Here is an 18,955-nt window from a genome sequence, read left to right on the forward strand (position 1 = left end):
AAGCAAAACTATTTTTTCCCATATAAATTAATGTAAAATACGATAATGCGTTCCATGCCGGAAAAAAAACTCAAATATTTTATGTATAATGTTCATTTAAAGAAAATTACACAATATACACTGTTAAGGAGTGTGAATCATCTTTGTTTTTTTCTAGTGTGAAATGAACCAACCTGGAATGTGAATTTAATTTGCAGAGAACAAAAAAAAAAAAAAACTCAAAAAATAATTTACAGATCAAAATAATGTGTCTGATAAACATGCCAGATGATATTCCAAACTCTTGGGCTATGTAAATGCTGTAATTAAATATTAGAAATCAATTAATTTGACTACAGGTAAGCAGCTATGCTGCCATCTCATTAACCTTTCACCAGTGGAATAGCCAGGTATGATGTATCCCAAAGTAGTGGAGAATGTGGGAAATTTTTAAAGTATTTTTTCACGCGTTTTTTTCTCATTACCGTTTCAGAAAAAGATTTTGTAAACAGTTATGTCTAGTAAAGAAAAGTCTTTTTTGTTGTTACATGATTCATTTTTTATGTGAATTTTTTTTCGTGGTAGTTTTTGGCAATACCCCCAAAAGAATTTAATGGATATATCCGTCCTTCACTGCTGTGGTTAAATTTAATGACCAATTCCAAATTAAATTCCATAAATGTCTAAATTAAAAATTAATTATTTATAATTATTAAATATAATATGAAATGGTAGCATAACTGCTTATCTCTAGTCAAATTAATTTCTAATATTTAATTATAGCCTTTACATAGCCCAAGAATTCAGCATATCGTTTGACATGCTTATTATATAACAGGCTATGGTTGTTGTTGTTGTTTGCTTATATGTAATATGTCTGAACACAAATTTGGAAAAATGTGTGATCACAAGCTACACTAAGATGCTAGTGGAATGAGTGCTAAACACAGACTGATATAGCATGTACACATCTGGGACTTCTCCCTCTCTTTGTCACTCGTTATGCGAGACGTCGCTCGTTAGGCAGTCATTTCTTCACGATTTGTTTTGCTCATGTGAATTACTTGTTATGAGAGGTGCTTGTTAGGCAAGGTTCCACTGTAATAAGATTTAGTGTTGGTGTATAAGACTATCATTAAATCATTATATTATTGATCAAATATCAACTTAGAAATATTGATTTCCTACAAATCAAAAAAAGGAAATGATATTGTAAGAGGATAATAAGCAAATTAGTAATCATCTTATGCTAATAATTGACATTATTATAAAATAAAATTTATTGAAAGTTATTCATATTTTTAAAATTATCTTCATGAGTTAATTTTAGAAAAAGCATGAAAATGATTTATTAAAACAATTCATATATATTAATAAAAACCATTTTTTTTTTTTTTAAGGAGGATGAAGACAGTTTTAGTGATAAAAGTGATGCAGATTTTGAAGCAGCACTTGAAGAAGCACAGAATATGACACCACCACCAAAAAGTGAAACACGAAAGAAAAGTAAGAACAAGAAACCAAAGAAAAAGAAAAAAACAAAGACGACGTCCAGTTTTCCAGGATCTGATGCAGAAAATGATGGTTATGAGGTTTGTTTTAATTAATAAATTTTGATATTCTTTTTTTAAAAGTTTTAAGTAGACAAAAATTGTATAAATTTGTTTTTTATATTTTTCTCTGTTTTCATTACATAAAAAAAGTAAATAAAATAAAATGTACATTAATGCCTATTTAAAAACAATTTTATATTAACTTTAGATTTCTTTGTTGATTTTAGTTTTCTCTTAGTGATTTTTATTATTTGGATGTTCGTATTGTTTTGCAGTTTTTGTGTTTTTGTTTGCAAAATTTATAGTTTTGTGGTGGTGATATTGTAATTAATAAGAATAATTTGTGCTTTTTGATTAAAAACTTTTTATTATTTAAAATACTAGAAAAAGAATACAACAAAATTTTGTTAAAAATTTAATGTTGATTTTATTCTATTGTTGTTTATATAAGTAATTGCATTTTTACACAATATCAAAAGTGTTTTGATCAGCTGCCTCTGATATATCAATACATGAATAGATGAAAATAGAACATAGAACAAATTACAAAAGAAAATAGAAATTACAGTAAATTCTTAACAATTTTTTAAAATGTAAAATGCTTGTCTGTGTGCAAGCACTATATTATTTAGTATTACAGAAAGCCACCATAAAGGTGTGTCACTGGAAAATACAAGTTTCATACAAGATAAACAATAAAAACATCAATGTAATAAATTTCATGTCTCAATTGTTTTCTTGCATTAATCATTTTTCCCAAGTCCTGACAAAAATGATAGAGATTTCACTGTACATATAATAAAATTCATAACCTGTAAACCGGTTGTAAATTTTTCCTGTCTCTCACTTTCTCATTATATCAAATAGTTAAGATTTAAAGTATAAAAAATTGGAGGATTTTTATTTTGGTAAATAGTATTAGCACTTTTAACTGTTAGATCAAAATGACTAAGTATGTGAGTATGTGTTAATTAAAAAATAATTTATCAAATTATTTCATATTTCCAATACAAATGTTGATTAAAGCTATTTTCTGAATATTGAAAATTCATGAATAATAAAATATCACTTTTGTACATTAAAATTTAACTTTAAAAAACTATATAAATTTTTTAGAATTTTTTAGTTAAAATTTTAACTAACAGTTTGCAAAATCAAGGTAAGTCAAGAGCATGGTTTATCATAGAGCAATCAGAACCTGAACAGATCAGATCACACACGCATGTTTATTTTCTAAGTGAAAAAATTGGAGGGATTCAATTATTTCATCCATATAATAGATAATGCTTCTGTCTGATTTGTAGGATAATTCCTATGTTAATGGTTATCATCTGCATGGAAGAAAAAAGTTCAAACTAATTTCTTCTTTTATACATATTCTATAAACACAACTTCTCTATTGATGACCAAGTGCTTAAGATTATAGAAATTTGTAATGATTACTAATAAATGTGAAATATTTGAACTTACATATTTGATTTAGTCTAGAAAATGTTCTATTTTTTGATTGTTAAAAATTGTGTGTATAAAAGATGTACAAGCCTATATTCATTTTTTAATGAAATAATTTTGTATTTGATTGTTGTAAGTTTACTTGTGCCAGTTCTGTCTATTTTGTAGAACAATTCAGTTGACTAGGCTTGAATTTGCTGAATTATAAATTATAAAATTTATCAGTTAACAAATATAATTTAATTAATTTAAATAAGCAAGCTTTAGTTATTTCATAATTATTGAACAGTGATAATATAACTCCACAAATAATAATAAAAAAATATTGAAAACTAAACCATTGAAGAACAATAATGGTCCAAAATTGAAGTTCTCTTATATTTTCAATAAGATATACTGTGTGAAGATAGTTTAGGCCACTTGGCTTAAATACAATTTCTTTCCATTGATAAATTTGAAATTGTCTATGAAAAGTATTAAAAAATGGAATTTACAACTTCCAAGATTAAATAATAATCATCAGATTCATTTGTATTAGATGAAATGTACTTCATATTAATCTCCAGTATAAATGTGACAGTTAGTATTAAAACATTTAAAATTTTAGTGGTGGTAATGATTGAATTTTTTTTTCTGTAAAGACATTGAAATCTCTGCTGATATTTTATATAAAAACATCTTTATACTTTACTATAAAAAAATTCATGTCCAACACAATTTAGATGAGCTAATAAGTAAGATTTTGATTTATTACATAGGTTTTCTGTAAGAAGTTTGACTTTTTTCATTTATTTGTTTATTTTTCTTTTGTTGAGAGTGGAAGTTGATCAACTAACATGCTTGATAGACTTTTCTACTCATTATGTTATGTCAAAAAGTAAAATTGTCTTATTTAGAAAGATCTCTTCTCTTTTTATTACATACAAGAACAAATTACTTATGTAAATTAAACATTTTCTTTACTTGTATTATTCATCAATAAAATAATTTAGTAACATTTGAAATTTCTTTTTAAAAATGTCATTTTTATGTCAAAAATTACCTTAGCCTCTATTTGTTAAGTAAACAGTGAAAATTTATTGCTTAAGAATTTGCATTTATTTACACTTTTTAAAAGTGTGCCATAATCCTGATTATAAGAAGAAAATTAAAAGCTTTTTTGAAATCAAAGTAATTTATATTCAGAGGGCTATATATTGAACGCAATTCTATAGATTAAGAGGAGTCAGTTAGATTATCTTGTGCGAATGGCTTTTGAATATTTTAATTTCGTTTTTATAATTTATTAACAGTCGATTGATTAAATTTAAAGTAAATTATAAAACAAAATCATTTATTTTAGACTGATCATCAAGATTATTGTGAAGTATGTCAGCAAGGAGGGGAAATAATATTATGTGATACCTGTCCACGAGCATATCATTTAGTTTGTTTAGATCCAGATTTAGAAGAGCCACCTGAAGGAAAATGGAGTTGTCCTCATTGTGTAAGTAATTTCTTTGAATGTGTGTAACATTAACATTCATTACAAATGTTTTTATTTTAGAGCTGATTTCTTTTATCAATTTCTGCTTTAACTTTTCATGTAGATTAAAATTTGTTATATTTTTGAATCTGGCCTTGGGGCAGTGGTATTCAACCATTATTTGGAGGATGTGCTTTTAGTATGTAGCATGTTCGATTAACGTATGCATAAAAATATTGTAATAATTGAAACCACGGACAAAACATGACTCATCAGGAATCAGGATGCATTTGGTTTTGAACAGATAAGTAATTTTATCCCCTCACAATTTGAATTTATGGCAATTAATATGTCGGCAGAACTTTGTCCTCCTTGTTAGTTAATAGAAAAATTAGTTAGGATTAATTTTTGTTGTTCCTGATCTTGGTGGTGGGATCTGTGGTAAAATATTACAGACTGTTGATTGAGTACCACTGTTCTATGGTATTATGCAGTCGATAAACTTTTGGTTGCATGGAATGAGATTTGGCCTCACCAAAATGAGAATAGCTTAGTTAGATAATTCTTCAAACTCTTTCTACCATTATTTTCAATTTTGCTTTAAATTTTCAGGGAAGTTATTTTATTATTTTGGTTTCTCAACCATGCATCGTATTAAAAGGTTTAGACTGCTGATGATATTCTGCTTTTTCATTTTAAAAAAAATGCTTGGCAGATATAATTGGTTATACACATGGCTGTGTTAGTATGTAGAGGAAAACTTGTTAAAAATGCTATCAACTTTCCAGGAAGGGGAAGGTATTCAGGAACAGGAGGAGGATGAGCATATGGAGTTCTGCCGTGTCTGTAAGGATGGTGGAGAATTGCTATGCTGTGACAGTTGTCCTTCCGCATACCATACTCATTGTCTCAATCCTCCATTAAAAAACATTCCGGATGGTGAATGGCACTGCCCTCGCTGTTCGGTGAGATTCAAATCTTTTTTGTATTCGTGCTTATTTTTAACTTGTGCTTTTTGAAATGATTGTTGAAATTATATTTTTTAAGATCTGTGTTCATTATTTGTTTATTTTCAGTATTCTAATTACAATTGTTATTTTTTATTTATATGAACCATTTTATAAATTTTTGAAGAAGAGAAAAAAGTTCCACATTATATAATTTTACATGATGTAATAGAAGAAATATATTTTTAAAAATATTTAACTTTAGTTCCTTAACTTTATTTTTCCAGTTATCTTTGTATGCAATTAAATTATTTTAATCTGTTTTAAAATATTTCAATATATTTTTCTTACACACATACATATGTTTAATTTTAAATCATTTATTTATTTATAAATATTTATATTATTATTTTAACGATGACAGTGCAACACCACCTGGGTCTTCATTAAAGACACTTTTAATAAAATCTGACTTTTTATAAATGCTAACACAGCTGTGGAATTAAAATTTCTTATTTAATGCTTTTTCTGTTTGTTTGTGTTTGGCATTGGCTTTTGTAATTTTATTTTTTTATAAAATATACTTTTTATATGTTGTGATTTTATATTTCTTGTATTCTTTAATAATGATTGTGATAAACATGAAAGTAATTTAAAATTTGTTAACTAGGATTTTATTACGAGGCTTTGAATATATTTGCATTATAATAAACTATTCTGAGTTTTAACTACTCAAACGACTAGAGCGGGATTACATTTTGGCTGTAATAATGTTAATTAATAAATGATTAAATGCCATAGTTTGTCCTAAACGTAAGTCTCAGGCCAGTAGCTAATTATTAAACTTAACACATCTTTAAACCAAATTTCAATTGTTTAACAATTTATTAATTAGCTTTGTTTTAAATTAATTAAATGTAATCTACCTCTAGTCATATGAGGAATTATAATTAAATTTTATTTTTCTTTTGAAAAAAATAACTTTAATGAATTAAAATGGTTTGTATGTAATGCTTTAAGATTTGACTTAAAGAATCTGTTAGGCTGTCTGCGATATTGCAGATAATTATTGCACATGTGTGTTTTGACATACGAATTTTTCAATGCAATATATTCAGCTCTAAATTATTTTCACTTGTTTCAAAAATCGTTCTTTTAACTGACTTAACATTTATATTCTAAATGGTGGTGAATATTATTTACTGTTAATATTATCTTGAAATTTTAAATCTTATTATATTAATATCTGAGTTTATTTACATATGTAACTGTAAAGGTTTGTTTATTAAATATGTCTAATACTAAAATAATTTTAGTAATTTTAACTTAACTGTATGGTAAATGTTTATAAGAATTGTAACATACATAAGGCTTGCCATTGTGTGTGTGTTGTTTATAATATAAACTGATGGAGTGTTTAATTTGAACTAAGGAATATGTTCAAATTGTTAAGATATCAATTTGTATTTTAAAGTGATTATCTTGGCAAAATTATTTGCTAATATATATTTACAAAATTAAAATTTATAATTAATAATAATTATAAATTTAAGTATAATTAATGTTACATATCATCATTTTATAACTAGGTTTAAAGAAATTAAAAATACTTTGTCTTCATTTTAGAATGAAAAACTACAGCATATTTCTGAATAAACTTGTGTAGTTTTAAGTGTTATGACTTTTTTATGGGTTGTTTTCAAATCTTATTTGTTTAACCTTATTCATTTGATTTTGCAATTGGAAAGAACTGCACTGTGCTATGTTTTCGTTGTTCTAGAAAGACTGAATCAATGCATGACTTGATGCAACAACTTTTAAGAATAAAGATTTGTGATTTTGTTCATAGGTAAATTGATTTATAGGAATAGATTGTTACAGTAGAATCTTGTTTTAATGGATTGTTCGGGCTGCCGAAAATCATCCATTATGAGAATCTATTATATCTCAAACAACGGATTTCCCACACACCCAGGAAAATATCAATTATTTGAAAAAATTTTCGTTTTTTTTAACCTTACCTATAAGAAATACCAGTACTTGAAATTATTCAGTTTCTTGAGATCTCTCTTTATTCTATAGAAAGACCTATATATATTATGCCGTACACATGTATGATGAAGTTGTATATACTGTAAGCACAAAAAGAGAGTGTTATGTATGCTCATTAGCACTTTATTTGACTTCATAATTTGTTAAAAAATTTGTTTATTTTGGTTTGTTTTGATGTTGCTTTTCTGCATATTGAATACAATAACTGCTTGATATTAGCAATGTCATTAATAGCTTGTTTGTTTATGCTGAAACTCATCAGGAAGGTCATGATTCGAAAGATTCAATGGTCTCGCTAAATTTTAGCACTACACTTGGCCCAGAATCAGAATGAATGTTCATTACGTGGCTCCTCCTCAATCGTATCGGCTTCTTACTTTCTTCATGCAATTCTTTAGTTATACACACCCTGGATGTAACAAGTGCATCATCAAACTACACAAATTCCCAGAAACACCAAAATATTAACAAACCTTGAAAAAAAATTGAATTTTACTATAGATGGGACTATAAAAATTCTATTATTTCAACTTATGGATTCACTAAAAGGAGGTAAAATTTCATTAATTTGGCAGGACCTGGAGGAAAAAATTTGTTATTCAGAGAAATCCGTTGTTCTGCGATTTCTTAAAATGAGATTCTACTATATATCATTTATAATTGTTGTTTTGCTTCAGGAAAAATTTATATTACTTTTTGTATTTCAAATTGTGGAATTCTGAATTAATTAGTTCTATCTAAAATTTTATATGAATTGATAACTAATATTGACCTGTTTAATTTTCCCCACCCCTTTTTTAAATAGATGTTGCTTTAATCTGTTTTTTATTACTAATTTCTGTTTATTCTATCCCTTCCTCCATTAATCAATATGCATTGGTCACACGCATGATCTGACCACTCATTCTATTTTGATTATCATCATTGTTATATGCTTTTATGTTATATATAATTCTACTTCCATTTATTAAATATTCTTATTTATTTCATTACTTGTAATTTGGACATCATCTTTTCAACTTGTGCATTGCTTACGTTCTGTTAATGTGCTAATGTTTGTCTTCTCTTAACTCACCGATGGTAGATTGTTAAAATAACTGATGATTACTTTTTTTTAACTTACAATAAACTTTACGAAATTACACAATTGAATATTTTAAATAATTTTGAAAGCATCAATTTGTTGTTGTTGAAAAAGTTTTAGGAAGTTAAAATTGAATTGATTTTTATGTATATATGTAATTAGATTTTTCTGGATTTATCTCATTTTATCTGCAGGGGATATTGATGTTCCATAAAAGTTTAACACTTTTATTTTCATTTTAATCATTAAATTTAATAAGGAATAAATATCATGCATTTATAAAATAATTATCTAATTTAATATGAATAGGGGAAAAATTTTCAAAATAGTGAAGATTATTTTTAAACTAAAAGTGATAGTGAAGTAGATCAAATTATTCTGATGATTATCTTCAACAGAGGATGCAATGAACAAAATACTCAGAAAATGGTCACTAGAAAAAGTCTTCATATTTTTTGTAATAATACAGGAAGTTGACTTAAAAAAGTTATTGGAGGAAATCAGACTCAAACATCTTTGTACCGTTATGCATCTAAGATTTTCTTGATGACGTCAAAGAAGTGTTTTATCTTAAGCAGCGTAAAGAATCAAACTATTATCAGAAGAAATAACAAGTAAATAAACAAATTAAATATGATGAAATTATACCTGTTACAACAGAATTTTAGTCAGTTTTTAATACTTCTTGCAAATATTTTACTTGTCAGTTTTAAGTTTGTATTTAATTGAGAATTGTTTTAAATACATTAAGGCTAATTTTTTATTTAGCAGTTTTTGGACTAAAGGTTGTACTGCTATTTGTACAAAAATTTATCCAGTTAATTTTTGATTAGTATTTATACAATTCTGGAAGAAAAGATGGATCCAAAATAGGAATTAAGCCCTCAACTTCTGCATACTAGACATTTAACATTTGTCAATAGTAGTACTATCCAGACTTGTTTTTTTATTTCAGTTCTAGATTTACACTAATTTAAATCTACCATATAGGCATGTAGGTGAATTATCTTCATTACAGTTCGGGATACAGATTGCTGTAACAACTTTCTGCCTGAATAATATGATTGTTTTATGTTTGTATGAGATAAATTTATAGGCTTTAGTTAATTTTATTTATTACTGCCATTAATCCATTTATTTTACATTCTGTAAATTTTTTGATTGTGAAAAATTATTCTTGAGGAAAAAAGTCAATTACTTTGGAAATTTTTAATTTAAAAATAAATTAAAAATAGACACATATTTTATACATACAAAAATTTTATTTACTTGTAATATAAGATCCTGAATGAAGTTGGATTGAAGCAGAAGAATGAACAAAAAATATTTTGTGTGATCCTTAAGCTGATGATAAAATTTTGAGGTATTACTTGTATCAAGTTATTGACACAAATTCAAACTGTAATTTGAATCTTGAAATTCAAGCAAAATTAGCAGTAATTTCAAAGAATTTTTAAATAGTATGCTGATAGTTTGCATTACTTAACTTTCATACAATCAAATAATTGCATCAAAACACCTGAATTTTTTGCTAAGTATAAATTATTTTTCTAACATTTTCAACCTACTTAATTAATATAGGCCATCTTCAGGCTTAAAATTAAACTCAAGTCAGCAAAAAATTCAGGTGTTTTGATGCAATTATTTGATTTTATTTGCTGAGAAAGCAGTGGATAGTTTCATACAATATTAAGTATCTTAACAAATTTTAATTTTTTATAATGAAAAATTAAACAAAAATATAATTTACTATAGTCTGTTGCTTATTGTTTGATCAAATAATTAGCTTTAGCTTTTGCCACCTTTGGCCAAAAATTGCTCCTTTGATAAAATAATTGGCTTTGGCCAAAATCAAGCCAAAGGTCCATTTAATGCTTAATTTGGGGATTTTTATTGCTTTTACATACAGAAAAATATGATTTTATTATGTTTATAAAGCAAGAAATAAGTATTTTTAGTATATGAGAAACTGATTGTGTTGAAATAATTTAATATTAACTGACATTTGTTAGTATTATTTTGAATTACAACTCTCAAAGTCTATCATTGTTTGTTCTTGGCACATCAAAAAATTTGAACTGTTAAAAATAAACATTTAATTTTGATTTCAAATGATATGAAAGCTGACAAATGATATGAAAAACTTTACTTTTTAGCATTATATAATTTTTTCTGTTGAGAAAATTACCTTTGGTGGGACATTATTACTAACATTTATTAAGAGCTTAAAAGATTTATATTACAAATCTTGGAAATTTTGGAAAGTAAAAAGATGAAAAGTAATAGTAAATCAATAGTTTTTTTCTACCATTTTTTATGAAAGCAGATATGTTGCTAAGCTGGTCATGTTTTTATTGTCCATCTTTGATTTATTCTCTCTTCTTTCTGACATGATATCAACAGTGCAAATCATGCAAAAGTTGCATGACTATACACTGACTTGGCACAGTGAAATCACTCATGGAATCAACTGAAGCAGTTATCATCAGCTTAATATGAATAATTTCAACATTACAGAATCTCTAGAGATAAATCACATTTCACCAAGTTTTAAACATTTGTCTTGCTTGCTTGATTATTATAATGCAAAACTTTCAGCAGTACAGAGTTATTTAAAAACAACTCCCCAGTTTTGTGATTTTATTCTGAGGAAATGTATGGGACATATTTTCATATCTGTGCCATGTGTCCAAAAGTTTTTATGCAAATACAGTAGAGCATCGATTATCCGACCCCTAATTAACCGTCACATCGGTTAACTGACTGTTCTAGTCGGCAAAGTTCAAATGTCCACTAGTGATGTGGCGCTACAATATTTGGCTATGTCTTGGCTACTTTAATATTATTTTTGTTAAATTTTTGCGTGTTTTAGCTGGCAACACTGGCTTGACCGTGAAAAGGAGGCCAGTATTTAAATGAGATTTAATTTTTTAATTATGAGTGGTTGTTTGTTTTGTGAGCAATAAAATAATTTTAGAATAGTTTTTAATGATACAATAGCAACGATTATTATTTTTAAAAAAATTTTGTTAGGCTTGACATCGATGAAAATTCAACGTGAAGTAGGTTAATAGCGATATACTAATTACATGGGATATACTAATATGGTAATATACTAAACTAATAATGTATTTTAACATTCTTTTCGATTATTCGATTTTTTCAGTTATCCGACCAACCCGAGTCCCCAATTGAGTCGGATAATCGATGCTCTACTGTAATCCTATGCACTACTGGTTTTAGGCTTCACTGCTAGGAGCACGCAGTGCAACATGGTGGCATCTGGAGAGAAAGCATTTTGTGTCCTGTAATCCCATGAAACAGTCTGCTATGACTGTACGATGATATAAGACAATTTCAGAGCAACCAGTGGAAAAAAGTATTCATAAGTGGTGCAGACAATTTGTGGCTATTGGTTGTCTGTGCAAAGGAAATCTAGTGGCTGACCATCAGTGTCAGAATTGAGACTGTGGACTGGTCCACAAAGCTTTCCAGTAAAGCCCACAGAAGGGAACAAATTGGGCAAGTTGAGAGCTTCAACTGCCACAAAAAACTGTCTGGAGAATTGTCCAAAAGAGTCTACAAATGAATCAATAATGTTAGCACATCCAAGTCAATAATTGCAATGTTTGGAATAAAGCCCTGATACATTGTGTCATGCAAGATTTGCACACAGCATCTGTCTCAAAATTTTTCAGTGTTTTTTTAGAAATGTACTTTACATGTTATGTTAGCATTAGTTTGCAATAAACAGAATATTATTATTATTCAATATAAAAATGAATGATTTTAATTTTTTCTGTGTCTTTCTAAATTTAATGAAAACATTTCTGCATGTTTGTTAATAATTTTGTCATTTTTACTTATTGATTAAAAAATTTTTCTTCTTTCTCTTTTAATCAAAAATCTTAGGAAAATTTAATTTCTAACCTCTTCAATCCTGGTGTTTTTAAAAGCTTGTTTGATGATCATTCTTAACTCAGTAAAATCTATTAAAACTTATTTTGTTTATTTCTATTTAATTCTTATACTTTACATTAGAAAATTTACAATGAAATTTTAATGTCATACTAGTTAGCAGAGATCTAAACATTTTCATTGTTAAGAATATCATCAATTTGAATTAAAATGGTGATAGATCTTAAAAATTGACAGTTTTTTCCTGTTTTCCAATAATTTTAAACTAATATTTATGCAAATATTTAAAATACTGAAATGCACTTAACAAAAACCATGCTCTAAAATTTTAATATCTTCATAAATATCAGCTGTCTAATTTTAAACATAAAGGCAAACCAGCTCAGGTTTTGTAATGTTTTTCCTAATTCGTGTGGTTTTCTCCCAAATACTTTTCTGGGTTGTAGTCCAGCTTACATTTGAAATAAGAAAAGCATGCCTTTTTTTTTTCTTACAGGATGATTTAAAATATGTCGATAAACATTAGCTGCAGCTGTTCAGAAGTATTATTTAGTGGTCTATAAGGTGGATTTTTCTCTTTCCTCCCTCAATTTTTCTTATTGATAGAAACAACAAGGCAAGTAAATACATTGATTCTATTTTAAAATTGCTCAACTGTTTGCATCGTCTTCTGCCAAGTTATTTTTGTACCAAATTGTGGTCTGCGAAAAGAAAAAAGGAAAACTTAACAGTTAAAATTTATTCTTCATAGATAGTCAGACACTTAGCATTGGCAGTATTGAGACAGAATATTTTTGAAGAAATAGTCATATATATATGATTATTTCTTAATTCTCTATAATATATATATATATATATATATACTCTGCACTTGTATATACACATTAATTATTCAAGTTTATCTCATTTTAGTATGTCCATAAATTGAAAGTGAAACTTTACAAACTTTACATTAGGTCTGTCAAACTTTTTTCACTTAGTTTTTTGTAAGTCTCGTAAGATTAAGCCTAGAATTTTCTAACAACATGGCGTCTAGTCATCATTCACAATTGTTATCTTCTCAATTGTTGTAATTATTCAATACAATGGAATTGGAAAAAAATATATTGCTAGTTTATTAAGAAATATGAATTAGAAATCAGATACAGTGGAACTTAGTTATCCTGGTTTCAGTTAACAATATTGTTAACTGAAACCAGGATAACTAAGTCACATTTACTTGAATTCATTTTCTTTCCCAATTGTGTAGCATAGGAATTTTGTGTTAATTCAAACTGGTTAATACTGTATCAAAACCCCATTAAACACTCTTGGATTCTGATTTAAGTAATTAATGTTCATCTATTGAATAAACTAATCAGAAACTTCCTATAAAGCCTATATGACTAAAAAATAAACATTATGTCATGTGGCAGAGTGTGGTTTCCAGACAGCATGGGCTAGGTATTCTAAATGCCATTCAAACCAGCTTTGTTGTTGAACTTTTTTTTTGTTGTCTTGTTTAATTGCCAATGAATTTTTTCAACTAGTTGATATAATAAATAAATAAAATTAATTTTTGATAAACTAAGTTTTAAAAATTATTAATGCCCAATTCTTTGTAAAAACTTTTAATCTTTCAGCAAATTTGAAAAATATAGCATTGTAGTATTATGTATGTGATGATAAAATAAACAGATTGTTTTTAGGCATAAAATATCACAATTTAAAAAAATCTTACTCTAAACACTTAGGAGTGAACGGATTTAGCCATTTGGAAAAGTATTTCTGGTAGCTAATTTAACCATTTGGTTAAGCATTTTAGTTTCTGGACGACACCAAGAGGTTTACATTGACATGATGATTCTACACAATAAGATTCATGGAAATATATGGATAGCTTATTATGGGTTAAAAAGTGCTTGCTGAACTGTACAGTTAGAGACAAGAATATTCCCACCAATGGAAAAACTTTTTAGAAAAAAGTCTGAACAGTATGAACAATAATGGAAACATGCTAAATTCTAAACAGAAAGCAGATAGTTTTTAATAAAATCTGTGGCAAAAATGGAGAAGTTTGAGGTGGAGGATTGTGCAAAGTGGTTGAAAAATTTATTTGAAATTGTACATAACTGTAGCCTTGGTGTCATTCTTAATGCAGAAAAAATGACATATTTTTTAAATGTTTAAATACTATTGTTTTATCTGTAAAGGTGATTAATGACAAAGAAGTGAAAAAAGTAAAGAATGTGTAACTCTTCTTTTGGGAGCAAACATAACAGATAATGGAAAAACTGCTATCGTTAATTGGAAAATCTTTAAAGCTTGGATGTTGCTGCAATGCCAAGATGTTATTATATTTATACAACATGCATCAAATTAGAGAACAAGGATGAGGTGAAAGCTTTTTTTCCTGAGCAATAGTCATGTGCATGATTGCTGAAAACAGAAAAATTATTGTAAGATGTATACCATAGTAATTGTTTTTGGTGTAATGTTACATCAATCCTTCAGAGGCCTCAGTTGTGAGTATTAGGTCCATTGCCATTATCGCTTAATTCTAAATATAGTTTATTACAGATTATTGTTAATTGTTTACAGTACTGTCTGTGGCTGCATAGATTATAAGAAAACAGATGGAATCTATTGTACAGCACAGAGATAACATCAGCTTTTTTAATTATGATGTTTTTATGTTTATTTAAACCTTTTAATGTATATTTTACTTCATATTTATAAAAAAAAACAACTGAAGAGGGACTTCAAGAGAGTCTGAAATGCATTTTGGATGTATTTTATATGTTTAGATTCAATCATTGTAAAATTTCTTTAGTTTATTTTGTATCTATCATATTCACTGGTCTGATAAGCCTTAAAATTTAAATAACAGGTTTGGTTATCACAAAAAAAAATTTAAAGAAAAAAATGATTTTTCTTATTGACAATTACAGTGTTATCTATTATGATTTTCACTCTAAAAGCTATGAGTTCAATTTTTACTGTCAGATACAACTAGATTGTAACCTTTTAGATCAGGAATCATTCAGAACTGTAAATTATTATGTGGAAAGCTTACCATACAAAAGATGTTGCATGTTATTGAAGATGGATTGTATGTGTTTGGCGTGAACAAGTTGGATGTAATGGAAATGATTAACAAAACTTGAAATAAAGTTCTATAAAGCAACATTGCAAATGGTTTTACAGAAGATTTTTGATCAACAGATTGTGATGAAGAGGGCAGAGTTGATCTCATTACCAAAATGAGCAATGAAAAAGTGTTATTTGAAGATTTTGTTGACAATAACTTATTTGTGGACACTTATCTATCCAAAGACAACATTATTACTGAAGTAAAGAACTAAGATCAAGAAACAAGTAAATGATGAAGTAAATTCTATCAAAGACAAATATCTTGCTTCCTCTACATGTATGAAAGCCAGAAAAGCTTGGAAAGTTTTTATTTTGCATGTCAAAAATTATGAAATAAGATGTATTTAAATCTAACTACAAGGTGGGGCAGAAGGGACTGACTTTTTAAAAAAATCACATCTGTAATTGTTAATACAAAAGATATTTGTTGGAAGATATGAGTTCATATTGAAATAGCATTTTACAGAATCAAGTGTAGAAAACATCTCCTATGTGGTGTCTGTTATCAGTGATGCATTTCTGGAAGTGATTTTGGCAACTTCCACACGAATAGCTTCCTTAAAGAATGGGCTTATGCTCATATACACTTGCCTTCTGGTGTCCCTACAAGAAATAATTGCACATGGCCTCCTTGTTTGCCCGACCTATCCAATAGCAAGGTTGCGGCCTAAGTTTTCAAAGCGAAAACATCTACGTCAGACATTCAGCACCATCATCCTATAAGCTTAGATGTTTAACAATGGTGTGTGGAACATCAGTGGAATCATGCTCAACATTCCACACACCATTGTTAAACTTCTAGGTTTATAGGATGGCGGTGCTGAACATCTGACATAAAAGTTTTCACGTTAAAAACTTAGGCCGCAACCTTGCTAATGAATGTCACCGAACCTGGAAATGAAGTGACCAGGGAAGAGACAGCTAGATCATCAATTGATGATCTAGCTGTGTGAGCCATCGCTCCGTTTTGTTGAAACCACACGTCTGATAGGAATACGTTTTCATCGTACACAAGGATGCGGAAACATATTTCCATCAGATGTGTATGATTGAATGATTCCCTTTGTGTACCACAGTTGTATGCAAACATGCGGTGTTCTATCATCCAGGGCTCCATGCCTTCAACTGAAAAGACAGTGTTAAGACCTCACTACATTCATGCTACCTGCCACAAATCTGCCACTCTAATTGGTGGTGAGTTCTAGTCATTTCAAAAACGTCCGTCCTTTCTGCCCCACCATGTATATTGTTTACATTGCGATATTTATGTTTCATTACAATTATGGTAGTTTTGTAACTCAAACCAGTCTTTCTCTCTTATACTTAATGAGTACAGTTGTATATAAACAGATTTTTATAATATATAAATACAATGCTATTGTTTGAGTGTTAAAGTCTTGATTGTTTGAATTTTGTATTTAAAGACCTGTAGATACTTGTTACATAATGTGTTAGATTTGAAACCTATAAAATAATGAGATTTTAATTATCTGCTTAAAAAGTAGATATTTAACAAATTCTGTATCACGTATGCATTCCTTTTCATTTTTGACAAGATGATAAATGGAGAGATCACTTAATGGCTGACTTTATAACTGTCCACTTGTGCTATTATAACAGGGGTGGGCAGGCAAAAGTTCAGTGGGAGCAAAAATGTAGGTTTTGCAAAATGCATGGGAGCCGCAGTTCTGTACTTCTTTATTCTATACTGCAGTTCTGTACCGTGATTTTATTATATAATATAAATATAATATTGAATTTTTTTAATAAACATATTTTCACAAAATTGTGGAAATAAAATTGTAAAANAACGTGTGAAAACTATGGACTACTAGTGTCATCTATCTGTGAAATAACGAAGCTCCATAAGTAATTTAGCAGCAAGTTATAGAGACTGTCCCTTTCATCCCCACCCTCCCCTATATGTTTATTTATTATAACAAAGAAAAACTTGTATAATCAGTTTAAAGAGGTTTTAGTTTTGACATGTACACTTATTGTTCTTTGGTCTTCTTTCGAAAATAATTTGTTTAATAAATCTCAAAAATTTTCGCAACACACCTACGATCCTCTCGTAGCACACCGGTAGAAAATCATTGCTCTAGTCCTTTCTAATACAATGATCTCTTGCTTATTGCCTTTAATTTCTTCTTGAAAACTGTCACAAAATGAAGTTATTGTGTTCTATCTCAATGAAAGATATCCAGTTTTCACAAATAGAAAAATATATGAATTGTGAAGTTTTTTTATTATTATTATTATTAGTAACAGAGACATTAGTTTGAAAGTAAATAAATATAATTTAAACAAAAGATATAATGTGAAGAAGAGGTGTTTTTTGTATTCACTAAAAGAGGATCAAAACATTTAATGAGATGACGGGAGGTGGTTGATGATAAAGGAGAATGAAGGAGTCATTCTCTAGAAAGTTGATAGTCAAATGATCTACCTTGTGATTCCACATCTAAATCAGATGTGTTTGATGACAATTTTTTTTTGATACTTTACACTAAAATTTCTGATACATGGAAGGCTTTAATATATCCATAGAATTGGAAATGTCTCAGGGTTAAATAAATTCAAGATGGAACTTTGTTTTGTTGTAGTTTACATTTGTACAGTACATTTATCTTCCTTTACTTATTTCCGTTGTTGGTTTGCCTAGGCCCAAATGAGGTACTCTAGTGGTGAGTTGTGGGACCCAGCATATCTTAATTAATTAACAGACCAATCCTCTGTAAAATTCCTAGTGTTTCTCAACTTAACAAATTTGTTTCTTGGTCCTCTAAATCTATAGGCTGACTCTTAACAACTTGACCATCCATCATCATGAAGGGTACCAAAGCATGTGTGATAAGTTTCGAAATTAACAATAAAATTATGCACCATGCTTCTCATCTACATTGCTGATAATTTATCTTAGTTTATTAGTTTTTTTTTTTCATTTTCTTCATCTTTATCAGTCAACTTACATTAGGTGAACTCCAATATACAAACACGAGTCCTTCATCATGTGATTATAAAAATTCATCAGTTTCATCTGCATTAATTTTCTCTTAGTTGCCAGCTTTAGAATAATTTAGTAAATACATTTTTTTTTAATTAAAAGCTTTCTTTTTTGGTTAAAAGTCATTGCCTGAAAAGTAGTACAGTAGAGTCTTGAAAACTTGGCACTCGATAACCCGGCAGTCTGGATAATTCGGCCACACCCTGGCAGGGCAAAAAATCCTTAGTTAATTAATTTTCATTATAGACAGCTTTATGCCTCATAAAGTATTTTTCTGAGGTCTGTCTTATCAGGTAAATTACTGTACATAGTGTATTCATTAATTTTCATTTTCTTGTAGTAAAGGCTCTATGCCTTCATAAAGGA

General features: G+C 28.2%; 1 protein-coding gene across 1 annotated transcript in view; it reads left to right on the forward strand.

Moving 5' to 3' along the window:
• Positions 1 to 18,955, forward strand: part of LOC111626596 (chromodomain-helicase-DNA-binding protein Mi-2 homolog) — a 176,066-nt gene that overhangs the window by 31,175 nt on the left and 125,936 nt on the right. Inside the window, exons 5-7 of the mRNA XM_023370031.1 lie at positions 1,380 to 1,571; positions 4,327 to 4,470; positions 5,238 to 5,414. Of these exons, the coding sequence (XP_023225799.1) occupies positions 1,380 to 1,571; positions 4,327 to 4,470; positions 5,238 to 5,414 (513 nt within the window). The remainder of the gene's footprint in view (positions 1 to 1,379; positions 1,572 to 4,326; positions 4,471 to 5,237; positions 5,415 to 18,955) is intronic.

This window comes from Centruroides sculpturatus, unplaced genomic scaffold (assembly GCF_000671375.1).
Source record: "Centruroides sculpturatus isolate CEXI.00-Female unplaced genomic scaffold, Cexi_2.0 scaffold304, whole genome shotgun sequence".
Lineage (NCBI taxonomy): Eukaryota > Metazoa > Arthropoda > Arachnida > Scorpiones > Buthidae > Centruroides > Centruroides sculpturatus.